The 27,373-nt window shown below is 27.5% G+C and overlaps 1 protein-coding gene across 1 annotated transcript; it reads right to left on the bottom strand.

Annotated features, from left to right (window-relative positions):
- Window positions 1–1,137: 1,137 nt before the first annotated feature.
- On the bottom strand, window positions 1,138–27,373 carry LOC120774685 (putative uncharacterized protein DDB_G0271606). Its single transcript, XM_040104415.1, has 3 exons — window positions 27,344–27,373; window positions 3,026–3,492; window positions 1,138–2,965 (listed from the first exon to the last, which is right to left on the bottom strand). The coding sequence occupies exons 1-3, from the start codon at window positions 27,371–27,373 to the stop codon at window positions 1,324–1,326; spliced, it is 2,139 nt and encodes a 712-aa protein (XP_039960349.1). The 3' UTR covers window positions 1,138–1,323.

The raw sequence follows: 27,373 nt of genomic DNA, 5'->3' as shown, positions 1-27,373 counted from the left end.
AGCAAGCTGCCATTAAAATAACAAAAACTGATTGAGATGTTCCGGCATACGCTACCGAAAAAATAAAATAATAATTTTTAAGTAGAATCCACCTAAATGTATGCTACAATTTTTAGCAGTGTCTGAGGCTGAGGAAAAAGTGAACAAGTGGAACACCTTACATTTTGGCGTTACTTTTACTTACCTTCAATTAAATTTATTATTAAAAACAGTAACAAGGTTTCATTGTTACTTCATTGTTATGAAAAAATAATAACTGTTTGTCATTAATATGTATGTAAGTAATTTTATTGAGCACAGTATGAAAAATAGTTTTTATACAACTTAAATGCTAAATATTGCACAAATTTAATACAATTTGTTAAAAAAATTATTATTTTAAGTCTTTATGAAGTGCATGTAGATAATAAAGTAAAAAAAACGAAAAGTAAAGTAACAATAAAAGTAAACAAAAAAAAAAACGAAAAAACATAAAATCTAAATAAAATAAAATAAAAGAAAATATTAGAGAAATAAAAAAAAACAAGAATAAAAAAAATGTTAAAGCAAAAAATTTTTAACTTTTTAGTTAAAAGATCGGAAGAGCACATTTTTTTAAAACTCCAGTCACATTACTCGATTTTTTAAATTTCAAAAATTTTTTTTTAATTTTTTCAAGTTTCAAAAAAAAAGATTAATTTGAAAAAATTAAAAAAAAAAGTTTGGAAATTTAAAAAATTAAAAAAATAATTTTTTGAAATTTTGAAAAAATAATTTTTTTTCTTTTAAAAAATTCAAAAAAAAAATATTAAATTTTCATTAACATTTGTTTTTGAATTTAATTTTTTTTTAATTTTGGCAAAATTGATTGATTTTTGATTTATAATTCTTGTGCATAAATGAAATTAAATGATTTACAAACGCAAATACAATTAACTTAAAATTTACACTTATGATTTTAATGAAGACATGATTTGAATTTTTAAAGTCGATCATTTTCACAAAAACTTAAACTATTAAAAAAATTGTAGAAAGCACACAAAGATATAGATGGAGATAGATTTAGAGAATATTAAGATACTCGCAAAAACTTGTTTTTTCTTTTCGAATTAAAGAAATATAGCATTTTGGAGTTAGAAAAATACCGAAATTGTTAGATACGCTTGAAAAATAAAACGAAAATGTTTAACAAACAGTTTATTATTGCAAGTGTTTCACTTGTTCACTTGCGTTTGCTAAGCATAGTTCAAGGCGCAAGGGTCAGTTTATCATTGCAGGTGTTTCACTTGTTCACTTGTGTTTGCTAAGCATAGTTCAAGGCGCATGCGTCTTAGAAAGCGCCACTTAACTCTTCACCAACGCCGTTGTCTTAAACTCCACCGCCGTACTCATCTGAGCGCCCAAATTTTCGCGCACGTATTTGCGTATTTTCTGCAAATGCTCATCCTCCTGCACATCGGTTGTGGCAGCGGTGGTCGTTTTCAGCGCAGGCGCGCCACGCTTACGATTGACGCGCCGCAACGCCTTGGCGCCATGCGCATGATAGTTGAACGGCTGCGGTTTGATTGCGGCCGAACGCTGTTGCTCATGCTCATGCTCTGAGGCCGCATGCGTCAGTGGTGCGTCATAGTCGAATTGTTGCGGCTGCTCCAATTGCTCATGCTGCTGCTGTTGTTGGTGTTCATGCAACAGTTGTTCTTGCAATTGCTGCTGGTGGTGGTAAGCGGCTGCGTGACGCTCGTATGGACGCAATGACGGCAACGCATAACTGCCGGTGTAGTCGGCGGCGCCTTTCTCGCTGTTTTGCGTGTAAATCACTTTTGTGTGCGTTTGACGTGGATTATTCTCAACATGCGCTGCGGCAGCTAGCTCATGTGGCGCTTCTTCGTGTTGGTGGTGTTGCTGTTGCAATTCTTGCTCTTCCTCCTGCACATAGATGGGCTGGTGTTGTAGCGCAGCAGCGTGCGCGGCATGCGTCGTCGCATAGCCGCTTTGTGGTGCGATTGCCATGAAGTACACATTCTGGTAGTGATGAGTGCCATGCGTGCTCGGCGTGTAATAAAATTGCTGAATGGCGGATGGCGGCGCGGTTTGCACGTAATATTGTTGGCCATGTTGCAGCTGTTGTTGTGGCTCTGGCGCTTCTTCGTGCTGCTGCGGTGCGTACTCCACTTGCTGTTGCTGTTGTTGCTCATGGTGTTGTTGTTGTTGCTGCAGCGTTGCCTGCGGTGCGTGTAGTTTACCCTTGTAGCCTTGATAGATTTCGTCGATTTCCGGGTAGGCGACCGCTTGTGGCGTGGGCGCTAGCTGATGCGCGTACGTCACTTCCGGCGAATAACCGTGTTCCTCATTGACAGCTGGTGCATGCTGTGCGGCATGCTGTTCATGCGCCGGTGGTTGCAGTTCGAGTGTGGGTTCGGCGTAGGCGTGCGCTGGTGCGCCGCCATGCTGTAGTTGCGCTTGTTGTTCATAAAAGTGCGCCTGTTGCTCGTGCTGTTGCTGCTGTTGTTGTTGCTGCAGTATATGTTCTTGTTGCAATAAATGTTCTTGCTGGTGCTGCTGTGCCGAATGTTGCTGCGCATGTTGCTGCTGCTGCTTGTGCAGCTCATTCTCTTCTAAGATGCGTAGATATTGCGCGGCGCGTATCTCCAAATACTGCTGCAGCAGCGTTTGCAAGTGTGAGGCATACTTCGTTGGTCCGGGTATACGCAGAACAATTACCGGCTCCTCATAGCCGCCATGCGCACCATGCGCGCCATGCTTTGGCACATCAAGCACTTCTGATGGCTGCTGTGCGCCATGTTTCTGCTCTTGCACATAGCTTTGCGGTTGTAACTCGTAGGAGTAGGAGGGTTCGATGCTGACATCTGTCTTAGGTGGATAGTAGCCAGGCGCGTCAGCTGGTATATTCTGCTGAGAGTAGGGATAGAACGTGAATTTGGGGCGTTCGTACTGGTAGCCATTGTGTGCTGGGTATGCGCCATAGCTGCAAGTGTGTAAAAATTTTAATAATATCAATGTATAATTTTATAACACGTTCACTTACCCCAACTCGCCGTCGATGGTGCGCTTGCTGTTCTGTTTCCCCGACTCAGTGCTGTTATCGTGTTCCACTTTAATTTTGATCTTTTCACCATGCAATTGGAACTGCTTGTCCAGCTCCTTAATGAATTCGAGGTCGTCTGCTGGCAAATCCTTGAAAGCGGCCGTTACATCGGTCACTTTCTTGCGTTTGTTTTTCGAATTCTGCATTGCCGAGGCGGTGACATAGCTTGTCGGTGTTTTCGTGGGGCGCTTTTTCAGCGAGTGCACTTTCTTCGGATAGCTTGCCTTTTCGTTGAATTTTGTGGCGTTGTTGATCGTGCTGTCACTGCTGAGATTGTCCGTCAAGACTGCTTTGCTTTCATCGTTCGCTATAGTGGTTGTTAGTGTTGTATTTGTAGCCTTCGATTTTCCATTCTTAGCGCCATCTATAGGCGTACTTGCAAATAGCAATGCTACGAATAGCGTTATCTGAAATGGAAGTAGGGAAATTTGTTATAACACATAGACAACAAAAATTTTATGAATCGTGTAAAACTTGCTTAGGCGAGTTAAAGTTTCAAACATGAAATCTGCTGACTCAAGGAATAAAATTTCTGCGCACTAATGCTAACCCATCTTCTCAATATATACTCTAAGCAAAAAGCTTTAATACAAGTGATATCAGAATTTCAACTTTTATTTCTGAATATGGACGGAAAAAACTTTCAAAAATTTCACCGATAAAAATTTATCAAAAAAAAAAAATTATGAAAAATATTTTCACAAACTATGCTATGGCAAAATTTTTTTGAAAAAAAAAGTTAAACCCTAAGTTTGTTTTATAAAATATATACATACATATATTTTTTTAAGCTATAAAAAAAAGTTTCATAAATAAATTCCAAAATTTAAAAAAAAAAAAAATTATAAAAGAAATTTTTAAAAATTTTACTTTGGCAAACATGTTCTGAAACAAAATCGTAAAAAAATTTCGTTAAATGCAAAAAAAAATTTCAAAACTTTTTCAAAATAAAAACATCAAAAAAGTTTTAAAATTTTTACTATGAAAAAATATTTTTTGAAAAAAATTCATAAAATAAATTTTCAAAAATTTTGTTAGGGAAACATTTTTCGAAAGAAATTCATAAAATAATAAAAAACTGCATAACAAAAAATTTTGGAAAAAGATCATTGACAAAAATTTCAAAAATTTTTCGAAAAAAAGAATAAAACAAAAATTACAAGAAATTCATGAAATAATAAAAAAAATTCAAAAAACAAAATTTTGGAAAAAAGTAGGTACAAATACTTGCTTTTCATTTTGAACAATATTTTTTCATAAAACAAATTTTCAAATTTTTTACTATTTTTCGAAAAAAATAATAATAAAATAAATTTTCAAAATTTTTACTGTGGCAAACTATTTTTCAAAAGTTTTGTTAGGGAAAAATTTTTCGAAAGAAATTCATAAAATAATAAAAGACTGCATAACAAAAAGTTTTGGAAAAAGGTCATTGAAAAAATTTTAAAAATTTATCAAAAAAAATAAAAAAAATTTACAAAACTTTTCAAACAAAAACCAAAAATTATAAAAAAAAAATCGTAAAACAAAATTTTGAAAAAAAAATAACAAATACTTGCTCTTCGTTTTGAACATTTTTTTTCATAAAACAAATTTTCAAATTTTTTTACTATTTTTCGAAAAATTTATCATAATAAAAATTTTTACTGTAGCAAACCATTTTTCGAAAAAAAACATAAGATAAATTTTCAAAAATTTTGCTATTTAAATAATATTTAAACTAATTTATAAAAGTATTTAAAAGTTAAAAAAAAAAAAATAAAAAAACATTTTCAAAATTTTTTAGAAAAAAATACATCAAACAAAACTTTGTTTTTCGTGTTGCTTTTTAGGAACAATTTTTTTCCATTACCATATGAACTACTAACCTCAAATTTGGCCAGAAATTAAATTTTTGCACTACTTGGAATATTTTCGTTCACAATTGACAATCTCTTTTACATAAGCGGCAGGGCACCACAGGTTAAAAGCGTAAGAAAAAAATGGCATAATAATAATGCAATCAGAAACATATTATCGGCAATCATTGTCATAACGAGTGGCGGTAGTTTAAAAGACCATAACACACTCACACACATACATATGTACGTGCAAAACATACATACGTGACACTATGAGATTTGGATGGCAAACAGGAAAAGCGCCATAAAAGCCAAAGATCACTTGTTGAACACGCCGCCAATCCAACAACAAAAAACCAACAAAATGTTGCTTTTGCTGTTGCTGCCGCCAGCTGTCTAGCTGGCAAACTACCTGCCACCCCAAAGATGCCACAACCAATAATGTTGTAACAATTTTGGCTAACTGGCTAAGAGCAAACATTTCTGCATATATCCGCATACAAACACATACAGTATACACACATCTAAATAGATAATAGTCGGCATGTACCATACGTGCGGCTTTGTTTGTTTTGTCAGCCAACTGACTTCCTGCTCTGCGCTGAAGATGCGAACGCGCATATGTTTACTTAAGTTGGCATAGTGTTGCAAGTGAAATTTTTAAAGCAATTTAAATACATTTTTTATGATGACACACTTTGCCATATTTTTGAAGTATTTAAAATAAAAGCAATCGCAGCAAACCTCCAATCCATTATGTCCATGGCCTTAGCTTTTTCTAGAGATAGTAACTCTAACTTTTAATTAACAGTTGTGTAGCTTTAAAAGGCTTAAGAGCAATAATTATTATAAGGAACAATTCTCATATCTGTTATAATGCAGCTCATTGCACCAAAAACCCTTCTAACCCCGAAAGCACGGTATCAAGTATTTTCATATGGGCTTTCAATTTTACTGTTATATATTTCTATCTATCTCGTATATATTAACCAAAATCTTTTAAATTGCGTTATTTATTATTCTTTACACATCCTGAAATTTCGGGATCTAAGTTTCAGGATCCCGTAATTTCGGGACTCGTGTAAAATTTCCTGTTGTTTACATTATGCGATTAATTAAAGTTAAATGCTCTCAAATGACTATAAAATATTTGAGACCCTATATTTCGGGATTGAGTTCATTCCGTTTATTTCAATTTGATTAACATACATACATACATATAGGTATGTATTTCAATGTATTAGTATGTATTATTATGCACAAAATCTATAAAAAAACTTATGGATAGGAGTTTCGGGATCCAGTAATTTCGGGATGCACGTAAAATTCGTTGTTATCTTCTAGATTATGTGATTAAATAAGATTTATTAAAAGTACAGTATAAAATTTCACAAAATTTCAGGAACCCGTAATTTCGGGATTCCTGTAAAACTTTCTTTTGTATACTACATTATGTAATTTATTATGGTTTATTGCTCCGAAATTCACTTTTCGAAGCTGAGGCATTGATTTTTCGTAGTATCATAATAATGTCGCTTCTTTTACAATTTATTTTAGATCCCGAAATTTCAGCATTGAGCTTTTGGGGTCCCGATATTTTCGGGATTTGTAAAAAATTTTGTTTTTTGTTATTTAAATTTTTACTAATATTATTTAGTTATCCAGCTTTTTTTATTAACCCTAAACTATTTTTTTTCTTAATTTTCTTCCATTTTTGGCTGCAAAATTTTAAATTTTATAAAATTATTAAAAAATTAACTTCCAAAAAATCTTTTACGGCCCCTGCACTTACTACCACGCATTTGAGTATATTTATGTACATATGTACTTCTCCACATTTTTGCTATGTTTAGTCTGTTGACATTAGTAACTGTCGGCTTAGAATTGCGGCCAAGGCCCAAGTCTGCTTTGTTTTGCTTAGAACGAGATGTTTAATTTTGGCGAAGATCAAATGAACCACTTGTCAATTGAAAGCATAGCCTCTAGTGTGATTAGGAATAAGTTTTAAGAAGTCGACAAGTATTTAAACATAAGTCGATTTTTAAATATTTACTTAAAAAGTTTAAATGTTTTCGATAAAAAAAAATTATAATAAAATTTATTTAGTAAAGAATTTTTGAAAAAACAAATTTTTATTATAAAACTAAATTTTAAAAATTTTAATATTTTTGAAAAAATGTTTTTTGATAAAATTGTATAATTTTGCAATTTTTTCAATTTAATTTTAAAATTGTATATTTTTTTATAATTGTTTTTTTTTATTTTTTTTTTTTTAGTTTTTTTAATATATACATATGTATATTTTTTCATAATTTTTGTTTTATATATTTTTTTAATTAAAATTTTAATTTAAAAATATTAATTTTTTCTTAGTAATTAATCGTAGTCACAAAAGTCATCTATAACAGCGTCCACTGTTGTGCGCTAACGGTACTTTTTCTACTATTTATCGTAAATTTTATTCAAATTTTTCTAAACCAGTTTGTCGACTGCTTGATCTGACATTAATAAGTATGAGAACTAAGGTACAACGAGATGAATGCTACCTTAGTTCTCACATTTATCAGCCACTCCCCTTCTTGCATCAATAAATACGCCACTATTACTGCAATTAATTGGTTCTTATGCAACAATGCCGCTTTTAAATACTTTTCTGCTTCTTTTCCCACAATTCCGCCTTGCAACTTTTACTTTTGTTGTCAAGAAATGTGACGCAAACGGACATTCACTCAAATTAGATGCAACAATAAGCAGAGAAATATGTCAATCATAGAAACCGCAACAAATTGTTTAAACAATAAAAGCAATAAATGCATACTAGCATAAATAAATTGTTGCAATAAATGGCTTCCCACTCGTCAATGCTTGCAGACACACACACACACACATGCGCGCATTTATTTAACGGCACATGTGCGAACGCCAAGCGCATTCTTTCAGATTGCAGTTTGCCGTACACCTCGATAGGTCTGTCTGCATGTGCGCTAAAGTATTTTTCTATGCCACGCTTGCCGCAAGCGAAACGTACGCAGCGCCGGTGAGTAAGCAATTGTTGGAGCGTGTGAAAGATGAATATGAGATTTGCAATTGCAAGCGTGATTGCAAAAAAAAATGCCAACAAATTAAAAATAATAAGCTTAACGTTTTGTAGAAGTGTGGAAAAACAAGTCGCATAAACAACAACAAATGGAGCAATATATTAAGAAATATATATGCATGTATGTACATATGTACATTTGTATTTCTTGATATTCATATGTAAACTAGCTGCAGTGTTGAAAGCGTCTGTAACAAATAGACGCTAATGCGCTGCAGAGACAATGCATCAGCAACAAAGCGACAAAGGTGGTAGATAACAACAGCAGAAAATACAAAAAATTATATTAAAATATGCCAAACAAAGTCAACGAGCGCAACAGGGCAATGTATTTGGTTTTTGTTGATAATCCAACTAAATATTAATACACATATCCAGAAACAAATATGTATGTATGTGTGCCAGCATTGTCAGCATTGTCGCGCAGCAGCCGCCAGTTCATTCGCTTTTGCTGCTCTAGTTCAGCTAACAAAAGACTTAAGCAACGAACTTGAAAGATGTCACTGAAAGTAGTTTATATTGTGTACAAAGTAGTACAGCGGCAAATCATTATCATTATTATCATATAAAATATTAAATATGCAATTGGCATGACCTTCACGTATTTTTGGATACATTTTTTTTTTAGTTTTGAAAAAAAATTTAAAAAATATAATAAAATTTTATTTCAGTAATATAATAGTAAAAAACAACAACAGAAACATTCAATATGCAATTGGAATGACTTTCAAAAATTTTTGAATTAATTTTGAAAAAAAAAATTAAAAAAAAAATATTTTAAAAATTACAAAAAAATTATTTCAGTAATATAATAGTAAAAAACAGAAACAGAAACATTCAATATGCAATTGGAATGACCTGGAACAATTTTTGAATTAGTTTTAAAAAAAAAATTAAAAAAAATTATTTTAAAAATTACAAAATATATAATAAAATTTTATTTCAGAAATATAAGACACATAATTTTTTTTTTGATAATTTCTAAAACTTCTTTTTCAAAAACATTAAATATGCAATTGGACTGTACTTCAACTATTTTGGATTTTTTTTTTTGAATTTTGAGGAAAAAGTTTTTAAAAATTAGTTTTATTTCAGAAATATAATAGAAACACACAGAAGAAATATTAAATATGCATTTGAAATTACCTTCAACTATTTTTGAATTTTTTATTTTTTTTTTTAGTTTTGAAAAAAAAATTGTAAAAACTACAAAAGAAATGCAACACAATTTTATTACAGATATATGTATGATAGCAACAAACAACAGAAACATTCAATATGCAATTGGAATAGCTTTCAACAATTTTTGAATTAATAATTAATGTTTTTTTTTTAGTTAAAAAAAATTTAAAAATTGCCAAAAAATACTATATGTATGTATATGTTATAAATTTTTTTTTTTTCAGAAATATAAACTAAATATAACAAAGCACATTATTATGCAATGGAAATGGCTTTAAACTATTTTTGATTTTTTTTTTAAATTTCATGAAATTGTATGTTGAAAAAATAATATAAAAAAAATCGCAACAAAGCATATAGCATTCAATTTGAGTGACCTTTAGCTATTTATTTTTGAAAATATATATTTTTTTAATTCTTAAAAAAATTTCAAAAATATATTTTTTCTTAATTCTTAAAATTTTTTTCAAAAATATATAGTACAATTTTATATCATTAAAATAATAATAAGCAAGTAACATATAATAAGCAAACGGATTGACCTTTAGCTGTACATTTGTGAAATTTAGCTTCTTTTCGTTTTTAAAACTTTCAATAAATATAAAATAAAAATAGTAAAAACCATGTCAAAAACTTAAAATATTCACTTGAAAAATCTGCTATTTTGGAATTTGATTTTTAATATTTGAAAACTAATTTTTAAAAATTAAAAATTCTAATATATTTACCTTAAGCTATTTTTTCTAGTAACTGTTTGAATTTTTCAATTTTTTTTTTTTTTTATAATTTATATTATATATTTCTTATACATTTTTTGTATAATAAAATTAATTTTGTCTAAATTAGCTTTTTACTTATTAAAATTTCATTACTAATTAAAAACTCCAAATTTTTAGGAAGAAACATCATAATTTTCTCATTTAAATTTGCCACTAATTATAGTCCAGCAATAATAACGGCTTTACGTTTATTGTTGTGGCAATGTGTTGGTGCGTACTTGTTTGCGCAGCATTGCATCACACCACAATTTCGCATTTTTCCGTAAATTTCATGTTGAACAACTTGCACTTGTCTAATGAAAGACGCATCGCACGCTTTCGCCAAATGTGTATTTGAAAAAAAAATATAAAAAAAATAAAATGAAAACTGAGTGACGGAAAAAGAAGTAAAACAAAAGACTTAAGCAACAAACTTGAAGCGATACGGGATTTTGCTGAAGTGTAAATGTTGTTGAAACGCATTGCGAGCTGCTTGTGGCAATAAATTAAATTTGCAAAAACAACGAAAACAAATATTACTTGCGAAAATGTTGAATAAGCAAGAAAAATATTATGAGTCTTGCGATAAATATTTTTTTAATTTTTCTCAAACTATGAAACGTTGTTTACCTTAAACATAAAATTTTAAAAATCTAAATTCCTAAAATCTTTGCATGATAGATGTCCATTATGAAAATATATGAAAGATTATTAAAAATTACCGTAATTTAAAAAGTTTTTTCAAATTTAAATCTAGAAAAAATTGCGTTAAATATTTTTTTTTAATTACAGCTAATGAATTTGTACTTCAGTTTAATTTTAGAGTTTATCAAAAAATTTAAAAATTAAAAATTAAAAAAGGGATATCATCTAAATTGAAAAATTTCTAAAAATATAACTAAATATTTTGAAATAAAATAAAATAGATTTTTATAATTTTTTAAATTTAAAAATTGTTGCTTATTTAAAAAAATATAACATAAAAAAATAGTTTAAAAATTTTAAATTAAGTAATCGATAAAAGCTCAATTTAAAAATTTCTAATAACAAAAATTATATTTAAAAAAATTATAAAACTGTCCGATCTTTTTATTCTTTTTTAATTTTATTAATATTAGTATTAGTATTTAATTTTTTTTATATTATACGAAGAAAAAAACAGTTAAACGAAATTAAAATTAATCTTTGACAAAATCTGAATTTAAAAATTTCCAATAACAAAAATTTAAAATTTAAAAAATCTAAAACTGTGCTTAAAAAAATTTTACTTTGAAATCAATAAATGCATTTATTTAAATCTAAAAAAAGAATTTTTAAATTGTGATAAATATTTTTTTACAAATTATTATTTTTTAAAGATTTAAAAAAAATTATCTCGAAAATTTCGTAGCCTAATTTTTATTAATTATATAAAATTTTTTTTATTAAATTGCTTTTACTAATTTTTTAAAAATTAAAAGTTATAAAAACTAAAAAAAATTATTTAAAAAAATTGAAAATAAAAAGCTTAATAAAATCTAATTTAAAAATTTTTAAAAACCAGAAATAATATTTAAAAAAATTTAAACATACAAATAAAAAATCACAAAACGAAAACTTGAAAAACTAATTGCAATTAAATTTTCAAGAGTTTTTTAAATTTTTCAAATTTTTTTTTATATAATAATTTGTAAAAGTTTCAAAATATGTTTGTTTAAACATATATTTTTATATTCTCAAAAAATTAAAAAAAAATTTTAAATATTTAAAAACATTAAAAATGTTAAAAAAATTAAGATTTATTTATTATCATATTACAAAAATTAAGAAAGTTTATATTCTAAAAAAAACTTAAAAATATTTAAATAAGGTAAGAAAAATTAATAAAAATTTAAAATTAAAAAAATAAAGTTGAAAAAAAATCAAAAATATTAAATAAAAAAATTCAAATTTAAAAATATTAAAAAAAATTTAAAAATGTTAAAAAAAATTAAAACTTATTTATTATCATATAACAAAAATTGAGAAAGTTTCATATTCTCAAAAAAAAATTAAAAATGGCATATTTAGGTTTGAATTAAAAAGAAAAAAATTTTGTTAAATTATAAATATCGTAATGAAAAAGCTAAAAATATTTAAATAAAAATGAGGTAATAAAATGAATGAAATTTTTTAAATTTTTTGAAAATAAAGTTAAAAAAATCGAAAATATTAAATAAAAAAATGTAAAAATATTAAAAAAAAAATAAAATAGTCTGGTTTAAAATAGCAAAAAAAAATTTGTAAATTGTAAAATTAATTGTATAATAAAAAAAACAAAAACAATATTTATAATTTAAATTTTTTTTTTCACAATATTGTTAAAAACGAATAGTTCAATACTTATTCGAAAAACAGCTAATTATTAGCACGTTATCGCTTCTTTAAAATCATTCATTGCGGTCGCTTAATAAAGTAATGAAAGTCAAACGCCCTCATTAGTAGCGCCCCATTAGCACTATGCGGCATGCAATCGCTGCGTGTTTGTATGTATTTATGCATAAATTTATGTTTAAGGTAATTGTTGCCTTATGCCACTTTTCATCAACTTTTTGTTGTTACTTTGCGCGCTTTTGTTGCTGATCTCAGTGGTCTGTGCGTATTGTGCTTTGAACTTGTCTTGTGTTTGTATGGACTTTTTGGACAATGCGCTTCAGAAGAAATACTAGACAAATAACCACTTTTTTGTGCAGGTAATTTATGATGAACTATTATTATTTAAAATTTTTTTGTAATATATTATTATTATTTTAAAATTTGTTTTAATATTTTTGAATACTATTTTTTTTTTTTGTATTTTTTTTATATTATTGTTTTTTTTTAACCTTTGCTGTTGTGCTACTTTTTACACTAAAATAGCAAACAATAGTTATTATAATTGCTTCGCCTTTGTTGTTGTTGTTTTTTTTATCATTGTTGTACTATTTATAGCATTTAAAATTTTATTGTCGCTTGCATTGAGCAATCAGGCCAACAGCGATGAGCTCAATGTCAAGTGTAAACTGCGCTAATGTGTGCTCTCTGCGTGCGTGTGCGTGTGTGTAAATGAGCACACCGACCCAGCCAAGAAAGCCGACTCGGTCAATTGTGCGTTAGGCGGCTGTTTATTTGCTCGCTTGGTTTTTCGTGTAATTAATGTACTTGGTCGAGGGCATTGCAAGTGTGAAATGCAAAGCGTTTTGTAATTTTTCGGACTAACTGAACTTGTGCCAAAAAGTCATAAAAAATAATGAAAATAATAAAATTAAATGAAAAAGCGATTAAAGTGTTAATTGGATCTTATTTGAAACAATTTTTATACCAAATAATTTTTATATATAAATTATAATTTTTTTTATTTTTTATATAAATTAATAAGGCTTTGCTTTCATTGGTTTTCGTTTTTCGACTTTCGTTTTGCAACTTGACCCTAAATGTATGCTACTAGCCAAATCGAGTATAGCCAAGACACATGCCTTTTATAGTTTTATAAAAATGAAATACTATTATCAGTAGCAAGTCATGGCATGAAATTTATTAAATTTCTGGTTAAATTTACAAAAAAAAAATTTGGTAAATGCTTTAATATGAGATTTATTTCTTATATAAAAATTTCAAAACTTTTTCGAAAAAATAAAAAATGTAACTCTGTGATATCACCAAATAATGACAAAAATAATAATAATAACTGATAATGAAATCTAATGAGTCCAGATTTTATATCCTCACACTAAGCATATATTCATTTTCACATATAAAGTTCATAAGTATTGAATTTTCAAAAAAAAAAAAAACATAATCAGTTATTTATTTTTCTAAAAACAATTGCCTTTTTTCATGTACAGTATTGTTTATTTAAGAATTTAGAAACCAATTAAATAATTTAGCGGTTTCTATTATAATTTATACTTAAGTTCAATACTTCTGGTTCTGGTTTTTACATTGAACAAAAAAAAAACGCTTTGCCGTTGTAAGTGTGATTTTCTTAAATATTTATGTTTCATCTTAAGAAATTTTTTGTAAAATATTGTTTTTTTGCGAAAAAAAATTGTATTGTTGGTTTTGTATGTTTGTATTGTTTTTATAATATTTTTTATTTCTATTTTTTTTGTAATATTGAAATCAATAATTTTTTAAATATCATACATTTTTAATTTTTTTAAATAATTTTTTATTTTTTTTTTTTTTAATAATTTTTTTTTATATTTTTATTTTTATTTTTTAAATATTTTTTTTATTTTTTTTTAATTTTTTTATTTTCTTCTTTTAATTTATTTATATTTTCTTTTTAATTTTTTTAATTTACTAAATATTTATTTTTTACTATTAGAAAATTTATTTATATATGTTTTTTTTTAATTTTATTTAAAAAAAATAAAAATTTTGATTTTGTATGGATAATAAGTTTCGAAATTAATTTCTAATAAAAAAATCATAACATATACATTTTATCATTAGAAAATTTATTTATTGTTTTTTTTTTTAATTTTTATTTCAAAAAAACAAATTTTGAGCTTGCGAAAATAATAAATTTCGATAAATTTGATTTTTTTATATTTTTTTTTATAAATTTCTAAAATTTATTAATTTTTATTATACAAATTTTTAATGTAAAAATTTATTAATTTTTAATATAAATATAAAAATTTAATAAATATTTATTTTTATTATTAGAAAATTTATTTATATTTTTATTTAATAAATTTTTAAATTTTAAATTTTGTAAAAATAATAAATTTCGATAAATTTTTTTTTTATAAATTTCTAAAATTTTAGATTTGTAAGGATAATAAATTTCGAATATTTTTCAAATTTTAACTTATCTTGAATTTATTAAAATTTTTAATTTTTTTATCAGTCAATTTTTTAAATTTTTTTTTTCATAATAAAAAAAATATTTTTTGTACATTTGATATACAATTTGAAATTTTTTCATTTTATTTTGTTTAAAAAAATTTAATATTTGAACTTTTGAAATATTCCTATATTTTCTATATGTGCTTTCTAAATTTTTTTTTTTTAATTTCTTAACCAATAAATTATTTTATTTTTTCTTTTCATGTTAAAAAAATTTATAATCTATTATATTTGAAAAAAAATTTTAAATTTATTTTATATTTGATTTAAAAAAACTTAATATTTTAACTTTTGCACTATTCCTATATTCACTAAATGTTAAATTTTTTTAATATTAAAAAAACAGACATTGGATTTATAAAATTTCTGTAAATATGCTTGCAGCATTTTTTTTCCAATTCATTCACAGTGGATTAAACCTTTCAAAAAACTTTCTTTATTAAGAATTTTTTATTATTATTATTTTTTTAATAAAAACGAAATTTTAAAAATTTATTTAAAAAAGTTAACGAATTACGTTTTTATTTTTTGTTTATTTTAATTTGGGTTTTTACATTTTTTATGATTTTTTATAATTTTTTTTATCTAAAACATTTTTTATAATTTTTTTATTAAAAAAAATTTCGTATATTTACAACAGTTTTTTTATTTACAAACACATTTTTTTACATTTGATTTTTATTTAAAACGGTTTTTTTTATTTAAAATATATATATTTTTTTTTTATTTTGAGAAAAGCAACTCAAACAGCCGCTAGCGGCTAGTCACAGTTAGTATTATAACAGTTACACCCGCTAGCAAAGTTTCAAGGCATGAGAGGGAGGCAGACTGTGTGAGAAAACAGCCAGCAGATTTCTTGCAGCTTGCGAAGCGCATGTGTGTTGGCCTGTGCGCATGCCGGAAGTGTACGTGCACACCGAGCGCAGCGCAATTAATTTCGTAGATGGTGCTTAGTCAAAGACTTTTTTCTCTTTAATTTTTGTTTTGGGCTTATTTAGGTGTAATTATATGTTTGTATTTGTTCATTTCTTTCTTTTGCTCTAACTTTCTTCTTATTTATTAGGACTGCTTTTCACCGCTGCTTGCAACATGCTATTAGTCCGCAATGTTTGCTATGAAGCACACACATCCACGCATACATACTTGGGTGTTTATAATATTTGTATGTTCGTTTGTGTCGCCTACACACAAGGAGCACTGAACTGGCTGCTGGAGTTCAGCGTTGACTTAAATTTATTTTTAGTTTTGCTTTTTTTTTGGCTCCACTACGGCCTGCTTGTTGTTGCTGTTGCTTGCTTTTGCACAATTTTTCACGCTGACTTTTACTTTTATTGATGCACAGCCGGTAGAGCAGCATTTTCGTCGCATAACGGAGGCGTGCGCTCAGACATACATCATAAACAAACAAACTTTCACACATACATACATACATTTCACATGTGTTGTTGTTGGTGCTGCCTGCACACCCACAGCGGATCCATTATGATGTATGGCTTGCAACATTTGTGAGCAATTAAGGTTGGCACTGTTACAACGCTGCGCTCTGCCCCTCAAATCTTCGCCCGCTTGCCAGTTTTTGGCGCATGCGCCAATTAACGGCATCTGCTGATTGTTTGAATGCAAATTTTCTACTTTTAAACCTATAACTCTTGCGCCTAATGTATTTCAACTAAAATTTTAATTTTCCTAATTTATCTTTTTTAATTCTCTTCTTAATTTGCATGTCTTAATGGCGCAGCCTCATGCAGCTAACAGAGTACAGGCGGAACATAAAGACAATTAAAGCATTGAGCGTGTTTTATGTGACTCACGTGCTGACGCAATGACGCAATGAGTGAGGTGGATAGTTTTTCAAAAATTGGTCCAAAAAATTAAAAAAAATATATATATAAAAAATTTGTTCATCTTGTAAAATTTCAAATTATTATTTTTTTTTTTCAAAAATTGGTGCAAAAAATTAAAAAAAAAAATATATATAAAAATTTGCATATCTTGCAAAATTTAAAATAGTTAATTTTGTTTTTCAAAAATTAGTGCAAAAAAATTCCAAAATAAAAAAAAGATACAAATAATAAAAAAACTAAAATTTTGGAGACTTTTAAAAATTAAATTAAATTTAATTTTCGAAAAGCAAAAAAAAATAATATATATGTATATTTTTAATTTCTTTTAGGTCTTAAGGAGGGTTTAAAATGCGAATGTACATACATATGTATGTACATATAAAATAAAAAAAAATTAAATAAATTAAAAAAATTATATTAAAAATATATATAAATTAATAAATATTATTAAAAATAATCATAACAAATAAAATTTATATAAACAAATATTATGATTTCAAAAATTATATATTATTTGTAAAAAATAAGATAGCTGCCAAAAAAATAGTGAAAAATATTTTTTTCATGTCATTAGATTTGAAATATTTTTAAAACCATTTTTCAAATTTTTAAATTTTTTATAAAAAAATATTTTTTTACTACTTTTTTGGTAGTTATTTTATTTTATTTTTTTTTTAAATAAATGTTTAAATAAAAAAAAAAATTTTATTTTTGAATAAAATAAATTTATTTCTGAATTAAAATAAATTTATTTTTGAATTTTTGAAATTTCTGCTTTTTATTGTTAGCTAGATGAAGCCAATGTTTTATATACAAATTCTTTGAACTATGTTTGTTTTTAATTTTCCTTTTAACTAACTTTTTTTTCCTACTTGAATTTTTTAAAGTTATCGAATTTTTCAAACTAATTAAAAAATAAATAAATAAAATATATTCTTAACTATTTATATAATTTTTCTTACCCAAAATAGTTAAAATTCATTCTACAAATATTTTGAAAATTTAAAAATCATATCTATAAGTTTTCTTATCAAAGCACATAAAAACTCTTTCAAAAAATGTTTTCAAAATTATTTCGAAACATTTTCAGTTTTATCTTTAAATATCCTTACCAAAAATAGTTGGAAATTCATTCCACAAATGTTTTCAAAAAAATTTTGAAAATTTTCAAAAATAAGTTTTCTCACCAAAAATTGATTCTAAAAATGTTTTAAAAGTTTTCTTACATAAAAATAGCTAAAAATTCATTCTAAAATGTTTTCAAAAAAGTTTTGAAAATTTTCAAAATTATATCTATAAATTTTCTTATCAAAAATAGTTGCAAGTTCATTCTAAAAATGTTTTCAAAGTAATTTGAAAATTTTCAAAAATAAGTTAAAATAAGTAAAAATAAGTTTTCTCACCAAAAATTATTGAAAATTCATTCTAATAATATTTTAAAAAATATTAAAAGTTATATCCATAAGTTTTCTTACACAAAAGCAGCTAAAAATTCATCCTAAAATGTTTTTAAAAAAGTTTTGGAAAATTTCAAAATTATAACTATAAATTTTCTTATCAAAAATAGTTGAAACTTCATTCTAAAAATGTTTTCAAAATAATTTTGAAACATTTTCAGTTTTATCTATAAGTTTTCTTACCAAAAATATTTTAAAATATTCTACAAATGTTTTCAAAATAATTAATAATTATATTTACACATATGTTTATATTTATATTATATCCAAAAATAATTAAAAAATCATTCTAAAACTGTTTTCAAAATAATTTTAAAAATTTACAGTTACATAAGTTTTCTTACCACAAGTAGTTGAAAATTCATTTTTGCAAATTTTTTGCACAATTTTTTGACGCTGGAAAATCCTTGCCTGTGGAAACTTTTGTCACAAAAAAATTAGTTTTTGTTGCTTTTGTGTACAACAAAAATTTCAAGTAAATTTTTCACAAAAATTTCGTTGCACTCGAAATATGGTTCGTTAGTCATGAATTGCACTATTTTTTTTACAAATACAACTTTTTGCTTTAACAGCTAGTCAGTTAAATCCAACACACATTAGTGTTGTTGTGGCTTAACGTTTACTTTCTTGTTTTGACTTCTGTTATTTTTTATTATTTTCTTCAACACTGAACTCCAACTGCCTTAATAAGTCACATTCACTCGCCAACTATTGCCTTTAGCCGTTGGTGTCTGCGTGCCACCAAACGTTGCATTAACGCGACACTCACTGTGGCTGGCGCTGGTCGGGCAATTCGTTTTTATACCACAAGTGAGATGGCTAATCAGATAAGCAGCTGATCGTGGTAGACTACAACGGTGAAGCCAACTCACTTGTGCAGCTGAACGTTGAGCAAAGTGGTGAATTTCGTGGCAAAGTGTTAACGTGGGTCGGCTGTGTTTCTATAAGTGTGTGTGTGTTTGTGCATGTCTGCATGCAAATATTTAGTTAGACCGGCAGCCGGTAATTAAGATCTGCATATTCACCATAGCAGCTAAGCAGCATGTGTGGTGAATTTATGCACTCAAGTGAGGGGGAAGCAGATGCGCAACTCTGATTTCGAAGTGTTGCGGCGTGGTGGCGATTGAAATGTTGTAATCACTTGCTGTTGCGGTCATAAGACCGGCCTATGTGTGTTTGTGGAAATTGTAACAATAACGGTCGGTTCAAGTTCAAAACGATAAAAAAAACGATACAAAAGGTTTTGTCGATTCACCAGATTAGATCTGCCTTGACAGCGTACCTTTCGATTTTTTTTCGACTTTCAATAATGTGGAAATGAATGCATTAGATAGTGGCATTAAAAGTTTTTATTTTCATAAATAGATACAACAAAGTTTACAACAACTGGCAGCTAGAGCTGAATCTTTACTACAACTAGCAAGTTAATACCGGCAGCAATCCATCAAAATTTCATAACTGCCTGACACTGAAAGGTATAGAAAGTGAACGATCCATAGTCCTTCCATAACCAACAGTTATCTAAAAGAGTACAACAAACGCCAAGGTACACAAATATTCGTTCTTCATAAGAAAATGCTCGGTTTTACGACAGCTTTGGCTCAACAAATGTGTTGCCGAGCTTCACCCTTCAAGCACTTAGCCACCGTGGGAGACTAACATATTGTCTGTGACATAGAGCAAGCCGGAATACCAAAGCATTAAAATTGCAGAGTTTTAAGGGTTTTAAAACCAAGCTTCAAGCCTTCAAAGACGCGAGAAAAATTTAGTCGGTTTATAGTCAGCTGTTCATATGTCTACCGGAGGTTCAGATCCAAGATATATAGGCTTGCAGATTGAGGTCGAGACAGCCGAGTCCTTTAACTTCCCAATAACTGAGGTGTAGACCGTCGCCAATTGCTTCTACAACTCGGCTCTTCAGCTGCATAAGATCAAACTTTTTCGAGAAATCGAAGTGAATCATTCAATTTCTTAACTTCCGGATCGGGGACTACATCCGAAATAATAGAAGCTTCTAGATTGAGGTCGAGACAGCCGACTCCTTTAAAAACTAACAGAGCCGATACACCGTCGATTGCTTTCACAACTTGACACTTCATCTGCATAAGATCAAACTTTGTCGGAAGCTCGAATTAATGATTCAATTTCTTAACTAACGGATCGGCGACTACCATCCGAGATATAGAAGCTTGCAGATTGAGGTCGAGATAGTCAAACGAACTTTTTAATAATTGAGGTTAGCTCCGTTAGCTATTTGAGAGCATTGAGTGGGTCGCACCCCAAAAATTAGTACTCGCTTTGGAGAGGTATAATGGCTGGGACCACTTCTTAACTGATATCCACTGCCTGAAAGCACTGGACGTACCGAAGCCGGAGCTTAGTAATTGCTTTTGCCGAATAAACCCAGAGTTGAGTTTCTCTTTAGGCACATATCTCCTATCCACCGACTTCGTTGCTTCAGATTCTTAGCTGAGTCAAATCTAAAGTAAAAAAAAAATTTTGTTCGTCTACATCGAATATCGTTGAGGTAAAAATATTGAAGAATTTAAGTTCAGTTGATATTAACTGACATATGTATGTGGGTATCATTGTGAACAAAATAGGCATTATAATCCCTGCTAGAAATAAAGAAGACGAAGAGGAGACTGTAAAATATGCATAACAAAGGCATGCAAATATGCAAATTAAAAACCGAAAAATACATAAATGCACAATAAAGCACGCAAACACACACACACACACACATACGCACTCACCTACATGTATGCAACAAAATATTAATTGCCGCCTTTGCAATTTAAGTTAGTTTAGCCTTAGCTAAAAGTTAAAATTAAAGCAAATTTTACAACTAAAAATGTTGATTGAAATTTTTCATACAAAATATTTTTATTTAAAATTGTTTTTGTAAGCAATTTTCATATGATACATATAAACAAAGCAGATATTTGCCAATTGCACTCTGCACGCTGGCGTTTTTGTTTTGATTGTTGTTGTGCTGCTACAGTGTTAAGCGAATGTCTGTCCATTGTTCGAAAAGCACCAAAAGTGTAAAAACTAAACAATAAAAAATTAATGAAATGATTGTATGCAGTACATATGTGTGTGTGCGTCAAGTTATAGTATAAGTTTAGTTAGTTTTGTATGAATTTTAAATGCCCAAAATGGCAGAGATTTGCATGAAAATGATTTTTTGTTATACATATATTTGTTGGTAGCAAGCAATCTGTCAAAGTTTTTTCTAAAGCCACATCACTGCTCTTCTTTCAGATTGATTGCGCCGTTGGCGAGACTTATGACACCAACTTGCCACTGTAGGCGCTGCGGTTAGTAGGTGAGTCGTTTTTATTATACTTCATTGAATTTTTTAATATTGTTTTGTAAAAGAGTGAAAATCGTAACTTTAGGATTTAAAAACATAAAAGTATTATTAATAAAATTTAAATTTCAAACAAAAGAATTTTAATTTTTTTGAATATATTTATTACAAATTTTTTTTTTTTTTTTTATTAAGTATTTTTTTATTTAATTTTTAATTTTATATTTTTTTAATATTTTACATATGTTAAATATTTAATTTAAAAAAAAAACTGAATTTTTAAAATTTTTTTTATAAAAGTTTATTAATTTTTTAATGTTTCCTAAATATTTTTTTATACATATATTTTATTTAAATATTTAATTTTCAGTCAAAAGAATTTTTATTTTTTTTTTAATTTTTTATTACTATTTTTTTATTTTTAATTAATTTATAATTTTTTAATATTCAAAAAATTAAATATAATTAAAATTTTTTATTAAATGTTTTTTATTAACGTTTTTCAAACATTTTTTAAAATAATTTTAATTCCATATTTAATTTTCAAACTAAAGTATTTTTATTTTTTTGAATTGTTTAATTAAATAATTTTTTTTTCAATATTTTTCTAAACTTGTTTTTTTTTTTAAGTATTTTTCTTTAATTATTAATTTTTTTTTAATATTTTTCAAACATTTTTTGTTTTATTAAAATATTTAATTTTTTCAAACAAAGATTTTTTTATTTTCTTTATATTTTTTTATTTATTTTTTTTTTTTTTTTAATTTTATTTTTTATTTTATTTTTATTAAATATTTTTCTATATTTTTTTTAATTACTAAATTTTTTTCAATATTTAAAATTTTTTTTTTGTATTCTTTTATAATATAAAATTTTTTAATCTTTTTCGATATATATTTTTCTAATATATTAATTAAATGTCTGAGTTACAAACATTTTTTTTTAATAGTTTCATTGAATATGTATATTATTTTTAAATATTTTTCTAAATGATTTTTTTAAATTATTAAATGTTTTCCAAATATTTTTTTAAATACTTCACAAAAATATTTTTATTTTTTGGAATATTTTTATTAAATATATATTTTTTAAATATTTTTCTTAATATTTTTTTAATTGTTAATGTCCTTAATGTTTTTCTAATTATTACTTTAACAGTTTAATTAAATATTTAATATTCCAACAGAAGAATTGTTAATTTTTTAATATTTTAATTAAAAAATTTCAAGTTTTTTGTTTTGGTTTTTGTTTTTAATATTTTTTTAATTATTACTTTCTCTAAAGGTTTTCTAAATATTATTTTAGCAGTTTAATTGAATATTTAATTTTCGAAAAAAATAATTTTAATTTTTTAGATATTTTTTTAAATTATAAATTTTTTTAAATAAATTTTTCTTGAATTTTTTTTTAAATTTTTTTAAAATATATATTTTTTCTCAATTTTTTTTTAATATGTTTTATTATATATTTTTTTTAAATTTGTAAATATTTTTGTTAAATTTTTGAAAACTATTTTTTACAAAAGAAAAAAATTAATAAAATAGTAAATTATAATACTGCATATGAAAAATTTATGCAAGAACTTATTTTTAACTTTTTAAATAATATTTATAAACAAGAAACGAAGCTTAATTCGGGTGTAACCGAACATTTTATCGCAAGCAGCGAAGCCGGGAATACTTACATTCGGTTATTGGCAAAAGTTTATTTGAAGGAATGCTGTGAAAGCAATCGAAATGCATTATTCGGCGAAAGATTTAAAAGATTTATACATAGATATTATAAGTAACGCCGAAGTATGTATATGCTACCTTTATCTATACATATGTATGTATATGCCAGTACATTGTTCATGTAATACTTGTACTAGTTTAAATTGCATTTAACAGCCGTAAAACTTTCTTATTATCGGCTAATATTCAATTTTACCAAATTACATAAAAATTTTGCTCTTTGCGCGTACACCACATTTCATTAATTAAACCGATCAGCTGATCAATTAATAATCACACCGTAGTGCTTAACTGCATTACATTCTCCGTTGTGTTATATTAATAACATACCTTGTATATGTATGTCTATATGTATATAGATATGCAAAACAACAAAAAAATAATTTTGCATCACATTAACACGCCTGCTCCTATAGCGGCAGGAAAGCCCCCTGCTGCTGCCACTCAACAGCAAATCATTTAATGCAAGCAGCAAATAGATTTCTATCAACTCTCCGTGGTTACCTAAGCGCACAGCTAGTCATTATTGCCTTTTGTTACCTTTGTATCTCTTCTTCTTAGGTATTTTTGGGCTTTTGTTCAAAATTAGTTCAAACTCTCTTTATATAGGTATATATTGTTGAGTGTGTGCGTGTATTACAGTTCAATTGTGCGGCATGATAAAGCCTATTCATATTGATTGGCAGTTGAGTCAAAATACTTTGCTGATCTTGCATTACACACGCACACTGACTAAACAGCGGGGAGGGCGTAGTGCTGAAGATGTTATGCAAGGCTTTACACGTAGCATAGCTTAGCAAATATTTAGCGGATGTTGTATTGTTTTCACCTGCCATTATTATTACTTTTAATAAATTTTTTGCAAGCTTTGAACATTAGCTTTCAAAAGCGAAAAATATTTTCGTTTGACATTCTAGAACTATAGTGAAGTCCAGTCTCAAAATGTGAAAGAAAAATATTGAAGACTATAGTAAAGTCTAGTCTTAGAAGGTGAAAGCAAAATATTTTTCAAACTAATTTGTAAGGAATCTCGGAATAAATCAAAAATATATATTAAAAAGTTTACTTGTAATCAATTTTGCAAAATTGTGGCCTTAGAATATCAATAAACTTATTAAAGTTGCACTGAAGAAGATGAGAAAAAACATCTAGATACTTTCTCCTCCACTATTTAGCTTTCGCCAGACTTAGTTTGAAACATCTCAGTTGCCATATATTTTTACGAAGCCGGCAAATTGGCTGGAATTGATATTAGCCTCCTCAATAAACTGGTGCCTGGCTTTTTGTCGTTATGTGACGATATTTTTTATCTGGAGTTCTTATCCGGAGAGTCATTCTGGATGTTTTAGGCATCACAACAGACAAGCAGCTCAAGTTATTCAAGTGGGTTTATTCGTGGTTTCAAGAGTAATCAACCCATTTACCTAACCCAACCTAACCTAAAGACGGATAATGATATTTTTCTTCAAAAAATTAATTTTTTATCAAAAGGTTGACTTGAAACTCACTTCCCTAAGACATATTGCATGCAAAGTTTGTTACTCTAGGTTTTGTTTAATTTAGAATATTTATATTGAGTTAAAAATATCTTATATTTAAATAAGACGCTCTAAAAGTTTACCATGAACTTCTTACTTTTACTAAATTTCAGTATTTTTTGAATTGATGTGTTATTGTTGCTAGCTCTAGACAGTAAATTGCTTTATAAAAATTTCAGCTCTGCTGCATACATTCAGGCGCATTGATATAATAAAATAAAAACTTTGAGAGCTGAATAAATTCTATGCAACCAACATTGTTGTAACGATCGATATATGTGTTGATTTCTTCTAAATATATTCCAATGCAATCGAAAATCGGTTGTAAGTTAATTTTTCAACATTTTATGCTTGAAAATTTTTGTCAGAACTCACTTTTGCTAAATATTTCAGCTCTGCTGGCTACATTCAGGCGCATTGATATAATAAAATGACTTGTTTGACAGCGGAATAATGAGAATTTCTCCAAAATCATAAAATCTCATCAACACTGCCTACATATAGGCGCATTGTTATAATAAAGTAAAAAAATTGACAGCAAAATGGTGTAGCGTTCCTTAAAATAATTAAAAATAAAAAGTTTTAGATTAACAGACCAATAACATTACTTAAAACTTTTACTGGAATAATCATTTCAGCAATAATTATAATATTTCAACTCAGCGCCACCTGGCGTTGAAACTTTAAGCTTGGTTTTCGTTGATATTTGTCGATCAAACAAGTAATTCTCACACTTTTTTTTTTTTGGATTTTTGAAAAGTGTTTGTAATACATACTGTTACCGTTAACAGGTATCTAAGCTATGTTTTTCGTGCATATACTACCCTCCTTGGGCGTCACCAACAACGGCTCTGTATTCCTTCAATTGCATTATGGATTTACAACTTCATATGTCTGTATATAAGTTGGTTGCCATATAGTTGCGCTGTTAAAATGTATTCGCTTTTATTGTCACTTCTTGTTTTTGTTTTGCAAATTTCGTGCCTTTCGCTTTGCTGCATGCATAGTTGTTGTAATGCCTTATTATAATCGTCGAAAATTCGCATTCACTATAGGGTCTATTTATTTTTAGTTTCAGAAAAAAAATCATGCTGAAACTTGCCCCATTTCTGAAGAATTTTACAAAACGTAGCTTTTATGTATTATACAGAACTCAACAACCGTTAACTGAAGACCCTTTTGATAGAGAATATTCCCCTAATTCGTTAGATATCAGGCCAACTTAGTTGAAAGACTCGTTGATCTACGTATACCTAATAGCAACTTTAATTTGTAGTAGTCTCCAGCTATCCACCCTTTAAGCTTAGTAGTAAGTTGGTTAGTTTTTATCTTTAGTTTAAACTTGTTCCGGTTTTTAATACTCTAATGAACTAATCAAAACCCCGCACTTTATTTTACACTGATCTTCATCTTTGTCTTTTTGGGCATTGTGATGTTCTTCATTTTCATGAGATTTTAGTTTAAACAATATAATATTGATCTTTCACCAACTATCCTTGATGAACTTTTCCGAATATGTTTATACTAATTCTTTCACTTTGTCTTGGCTTTATTATTTAGTTCGATTGATGATCTGCTCGTTTTATCTTAAGGTCTTGATCTTGAGCTTCTGCTTTGTAAGATTTTGAGTTTAAAATCCCATTATCAAACGTTGTTTTATTGCGATCATGATCATAGCTAATTTTGAGTTTGATTTTGATCATTTCTTACATCGTTTTTGATCATGTTGTTTTTATTTTGTTCTTAAATGCGATCTTGATCTTTTTCTTGCTACTTTTCAAGAAAGAAATTGATCTTGATGTTCTTCCATAAACACAATCTTTACTTAGATATTGATCTTTCTATTATTGGCTGAAAAAAAATTTCATTCTGATCTTCACTATAATTTCGATCTTGGCTAAAGTTGAGTTTGATTTTGACAATTTTCTATTTCATATTTGGTCACTTTGTTTCAATATTCGCCTAAATACGACCTTGATTTCGAACTCGATCTTGTTTTTGTTTATTTTTAGATGATGCTCTTCGAAGAACACAATCTTTACTTTGATTTTGATCTTGCCGCTAGTATTGATATCTTAAAGTAGATTAGTATGAAGTTTTAATCATAGTTTCGATCTTGAGTTCGCCAACATGACTTTGATACTGATAATTTCTTATCTCGTTTTTGATATTTTGTTTTTTGATCACTTTGTTTCGATCTTATTCTTAAACGATCTTGACATTTTTCTTCATTTTTATCATATGGTTAAAGGTCTTGATTTCGATCTTTTTCTTGATTTCGATTTTTTCTTGATTTTTATCATAACGTTAGCGTTCTTATCGCTTCTTCCTCATCGTTTTTCATCCAAATATTGCTCTTCATCTTGGTCTTGTTGTTTTTGTTTAATTGTTTACAGGTAAACTGAAGATTTGTTTCCACTTACAACGTTAAATCTGTTCATCGTCGTGCTCTTTACAACACACTTATTCTACTTGGAGAGTGTTTGCCTTGCTTCCTGACAACCTAACCAATAAAGTTTTCTCAAATAAATCAAATATTTCTGATTTCCTCATACATTTTCGGTTTTGTTCGTGTTTTTGTTTATTTTTGTTTTTTTCTTTTACTTGCCATTTTTCTAACTCACTATTGAAGCAATACCTTCGCAGCTTGCGGTGCTGTCGGCTTCAT

This window comes from Bactrocera tryoni, chromosome 4 (assembly GCF_016617805.1).
Source record: "Bactrocera tryoni isolate S06 chromosome 4, CSIRO_BtryS06_freeze2, whole genome shotgun sequence".
Classification (NCBI taxonomy): domain Eukaryota; kingdom Metazoa; phylum Arthropoda; class Insecta; order Diptera; family Tephritidae; genus Bactrocera; species Bactrocera tryoni.
This window is presented reverse-complemented; position numbering and strand designations above follow the sequence as displayed.

Bases quoted from the DNA above. Each gene is read 5' to 3' on its own strand.
- LOC120774685 (XM_040104415.1), bottom strand. From the start codon at position 27,373: ATGAAGCCGACAGCACCGCAAGCTGCGAAG. The intron at 3,493-27,343 runs GTATTGCTTCAA...CTTCCATTTCAG, and splicing joins CAGCACCGCAAGCTGCGAAG to ATAACGCTATTCGTAGCATT. The intron at 2,966-3,025 runs GTAAGTGAACGT...ACACACTTGCAG, and splicing joins ACCATCGACGGCGAGTTGGG to CTATGGCGCATACCCAGCAC.